General features: G+C 46.2%; 1 protein-coding gene across 1 annotated transcript; it reads left to right on the forward strand.

Annotated features, from left to right (window-relative positions):
- Window positions 1-200: 200 nt before the first annotated feature.
- LOC140389301 (uncharacterized) lies at window positions 201-4,602 on the forward strand. Its single transcript, XM_072473477.1, has 2 exons — window positions 201-1,360; window positions 3,117-4,602. Exons 1-2 carry the CDS (start codon window positions 1,320-1,322, stop codon window positions 4,354-4,356), a joined length of 1,281 nt encoding a protein of 426 aa, XP_072329578.1. The 5' UTR covers window positions 201-1,319; the 3' UTR covers window positions 4,357-4,602.
- The last annotated feature ends 541 nt before the right edge of the window (window positions 4,603-5,143 follow it).

Raw genomic sequence — 5,143 nt, forward strand, 5'->3', positions numbered from 1 at the left:
CCAGTATAACTGTTTTTAAATCTGAAGATGGTTCAACTCTATGTGTGAGTGTTTTAAATATATAGTTGATTAAGCTAAAATTGTCTCCTTGGACTGTAAAGTTCTGAGGTCTAGTTGAGATTGTTAACAGCAGCAGGCGGAGTTGAAAACAGACAGTGCTTCTCACTCAGGCCTTGAGATAACAGCACCAGTCTGCAGTGTAATCGGATACCTTTCCTTTGAGTCAGTGAACACCAGCAAAGTTACGTTTTGAATTAATTAAAGGAAACCAGTGGGTTTCTCCACCTCTTTGATAAAAGTTATTATTTTCGAAAGCAATTGATTGAAATTGCCAGAATCTTAAATTTTACTTACTTGAAATAAGGTTTATCTCATTTTATCTGGAGATTAATAGAAACTTAAAGAAGATCATGGACACCATTTTAAAAAGTGTCAATCTGGAGATGATAATTGATTTTGCTAATACTTATGATAGTTGATTTTGCTAATACTTATGTGTATGTAACAGAAAAAAAACTTGTTAAAAGAAAAAATTGTTAAGATAAAGAAATAATTAAGTTGTAAATGTTATACAAGTTTGTGTTAAGCAAATTGTAAATTTAGTTCTGAGTTGAGATCAGAGCTAAGCTTGCAAGTTGCAGTAATTCAATTTGAATTTTCAAACATTTTTAAGTTTTAAAAAAGAAGAGAGCAAATAGAGAAAAGAAGGACACAGATCTTGAATGCGTTGAATAGCACATTTCAAAGGCCCATAAATCTTTCTGTTATCTTAGACCTAAAACCTAGGAAGATTGATGAGCCATAGGAATGTCTGGGGCGTTTTAATGAAATCTACCGGGGGCAGTCAGGCGATTTGCTGTATCAAAATGGTCAGAATTCCCCTCAATACTGTGCTATGTTAATGCATTGCCTACCACCTTCTGTGGTTACTGCTGTGAAATGTAATAACATGAATTGGACGGAGAACGACCCTTCCCAGATGGCAAGGGCAGTCAGATTTTACTGGAAGGAGGGTGTAGGCCAAGAAGGAGGCTCAGTTACAAAGGTTAAGACTGAGTATGTAATGAAAAAGGATGATCTGCGATCCCAACAAGCGGCAGAAATGGTAGTTTACCAGCAGGAGCTCCAATATAGTGACTTTGGGTGGGTGGATCAGCGAAGAGGAGGATGAGACAACAGTGCTATATTTCTATCACCCCCCAGTGGTGGACGTTAGACATTGAACAGCCACTATCACTGCATCACGTTACCCTGGCCTATGACAGAACTGGACGAAACAGGGAGTTGGAGGACAAATACCGGCCATTACTTGAGACCGAATGGCCAGTCAAGGTTACAGCCACAGTCACGGGAAAAGAAGGTACAGCCGATTTTGTTACAATATCACCACATTTATGGCCACAGTCAGCTTCGGTAAGCCCTCATATTACACGTCAGGTCCATGACCAGTACCATGCCAGGGATATGGGGCGAATGGTCAGCATCTTACCGCAGCTCGTCAGAATAGGTATGAGATATACCTTTTGAACAATCCACGTCTGACATTTAAACACTGTACCACTATCAATCCAGCCTGTTTTCTTAGTGGTCCCCCTGTCCATGAAGACGCACCTGGCCACGACTGTTTAGCCTTGATTCAGGAAACTACCACAATAAGGGGCGATTTGAGTGACATTTCGTCAGAACAACCTGACATGATTATGTGTGGTCAAATATCCCACCGGGGTTTAGTTAATGACCTACTGCAGGCCCTCCTTCTGCCAGCGCAGATTTCCGTTATTAAATGCGCTGCCCACACGAATGGTACAACCCCAGTTGACGTTGGTAATGAACGAGCAGATTGTGCAGCGCGCACAGCCGCACAAATTCAGCAAGTGATGGTGCCTAAAATGTTAAGTCAGACTAAACGATCTACTATGAATGTGTCTGCTTCTGACAAGCCAATGCCAGACGTCATAAGGTTACAGGAGGACGCTCCTGAGAGTGATAAACAAATGTGGAAACGGTTAGGTTGTACATATGATTCTGTTTCCTCTTTATGGACCACGCCTGCACATCAGACTTGTATGTCTGATGTACTGGCTTTATGGGTCATCGAATGTGTACACTTTGCAACTCATTGTGGGGCTCGGGGGACTAGTGATTTGTTGCTGGACACTTGGTGGCACCCTAAAATGCAGGGGTTGGCCCAAAGTATCAGTAATCGGTGTTTGATTTGTCAGCAATATAACACCGGAAAAGGTATCCCTTGTGGGAAGGGGCAAACCCCGTTGCCCAGTGGTCCCTTTGAGACGCTCCAAATGGATTACATTGAGTTGGAAAGGTGTCAATGTTATAAATATGTTTTGGTCATTGTGGATGTGTTCAGCAGATGGGTTGAGGCGTATCCGACTATCTATAGTAAAGCTGTTACTGTGGTTAAAGTCTTGATGAGGGAAATCATTCCCCGGTACGGTATACCAGCTCAGTTAAGTTCTGATAATGGGCCTCATTTTATTGGACAAATTAACAAGGAGTTTTGCTCCCAGTTGGGCATACGCCAGCAGTTACACTGTGCTTACAGACCGCAGGCAGCCGGGGTGGTTGAGAGACACAATCAGACCCTCAAAACTAAATTGGCTAAATTAAGAGCAGACAACGGGACTGACATGGCTTAAGTTGCTCCCCGTTGCCCTCTTCCAGCTGCGGGTTACACCTGCGGGACCAGCCCGGCTCTCTCCCGCCGAGATTCTTTATGGCAGGCCTCTTAGAACTCCTTGGAGCCTGCAGGTTCCCAGACTGGTTCAGTTTCATCAGATGACTGAAGAAATGACCACCTATGTTCTAGCCCTTACGCAAGTGCTCAAGGAACTCCATGGCCCAGTCCGTGCGGCTCACCAGCCATTGCCCCAGTACCTAGCTCACTTTCAGTCCAGCCCGGTAGTTATGTCATGGTCAAAAATTGGACTAGGAAGGGGTCGGAGCCGCGATGGGACGGGCCCTTCCAAGTTCTCCTTACCACCCCCACAGCAGTTAAAGTGGAGGGGCGAAGTGCTTGGGTCCACCTACATCACTGTAAATTGAGTCCATCTCCACTACTGTAAAAGGTCGGATACTAACCTGCCTCCCTTCTCCAGTGCTATTTTACAGGTGTGGAGCATGATGGAGTGGCTACGCATCGTCTGTCTGATATTTGGCCTCACTTCGCTTGGCGTGTTATTGGCGATGGACATGGAAAAGGGGAATATTATGTATCTGTGTAGCCCCAACCAATCTACAAGGATACATCACCTATGCACAGGTGATGTTCTTCGCTGCCCCCATATACGAGGACATGGTATCGACTCATGGAAGGTCATCAAAGTTAAGGAGAATGCGGGAGTCATGAAGCAGCTGCACCGGCCCCGGCGATGGGAAGGGAACATTATATGGACATTGCCTTGTTTTTGGAATACATGTAAATTTGATTTTGGATGTGTTAAAAGTGGTACAATAAAGGTAACATCAGGCTGTCAGAAGAGTGTAGGAAGAGACCATGAGAAAGAGAAAGGGACTAGAGAGAGGACGGGGCGTGTGAGAAGGGAAGTACAGCTAGAACGTAGGTTACCGGGAGATGCACTTAAGTTAATTAAAGGCCAAACTGAGGAAAACCCGGGTAGTATGAATCTCTTCTACCAGATTTACCACCGTCTGTATGGCCAGGGACGGGTTGTCTGCTACCCAAACCCCGCAGCGGTGTCTAGGTTATTTTCTGTTTCACCGCTTTGGGGCACTCCCCAAACGGTGGTTCATTGTCAGCGTTCCGAGCCATTGCCCAAGCAAGTCACTCTTCCTTACGATCCGGATTCAGCACCACCGGCTATTTGCCTTCCCCTTCCTCGGGATAATTCCCATTCACAGTACGATAGGCTGCGACGGTGGAGGGCGTACATACCTAGCCACTTCACTCCCAATAGGAATTCCCGGTCGTACGAGAATTGCTTCAGCAGTGAAGGATATGGCTGTTTGCTGGTAGAGGTGGACACAAATATAACATGTCTGTTTCCCACCTGTACGGACAGGAGGTGCCATATCACCCAGGCGTCTGGCCAATGCGTTTGTTATAGCACCACTTGCGTTCCATTGAACGCTGGCCTCCAGCTCCTTTGTGGCTGGGCGAATGTCTCTCATATCACTGTCGGGAATAGGGCTTTCCGCATTGCTGGGCGGCCCGAATGGGCATTTCAAAATTGGATAAACTGGGCTACTGGGAGGTCCTTACGCAACCGATATGCTGATTGTGATGCTAGTCTCCACACGGAACAAGGATACTACTTTTTATTTAATGGTACGGCGACCAACGTTTTGTCACCCCATTTCCCCGCCGAATTGCTATAGGGACTCTAGTCCCTACCACAGTCCCCTGCCCTTCGGCGTGGAACCTGCATAATCAGTTAGCACGCCGGGCAGTCTCTGCTGAATTTTGCGAGAACTGGAAAAAACCTCAGGTTCTTGCACCCAACCGGGGCCACTCAGCCGGGTGGGGCATTCTGAGCGTATTGACACTGGGAGGTGTGGGGGGTTCCTTGGCTGTTAGTGATCGGAATTATTTTATTTGCGGCCTTACCATCTTGGGAAATGAAACCTTGGGAGCCCTCGGGGCAATAACCAAGGAGTTGTCTCAGTTGCGGTTGTTTGCAATGCAGAACCGGTATGCTCTTGACTATCTTCTGGCCCGTGAGGGTGGGGTATGCGCCATAGTGCAGGGCAAGTGTATCATGGGAGTTCAAGACTTGACCGCTAACATTACTAAATTTATGGATCGCATACGGGATCACTTGGACGGGATGCAGGATCCTGACTCTTGGGGTAACTTGGGATCTGGAGGATGGAAGGACTGGTTGATAAATATGGCCATGTATCTAGTGGTAGCTATCGGCTGCATCTTTGTGGGCCTGGCCATCCTTAAATGTGTGATGGGTAGAATGCTGGGTGCACTGGATCAGATCACCGCCCCAATCACCGAGAAAAAAAATTTAACTGTTAAAATCCATGAGGGTGAAGCAGATGAAGGGGGGCTAAGACAGGAATTGGAAATGCAGCGACGAATCTTTTTAGATGAGGAACCGTAGCTATAGATTGGATAGTTCGGTTATCATGGAATGATAAAAGGAGGGAATGACGA

The sequence above is a fragment of the Scyliorhinus torazame genome, chromosome 14 (assembly GCF_047496885.1).
Source record: "Scyliorhinus torazame isolate Kashiwa2021f chromosome 14, sScyTor2.1, whole genome shotgun sequence".
Classification (NCBI taxonomy): Eukaryota; Metazoa; Chordata; class Chondrichthyes; order Carcharhiniformes; family Scyliorhinidae; genus Scyliorhinus; species Scyliorhinus torazame.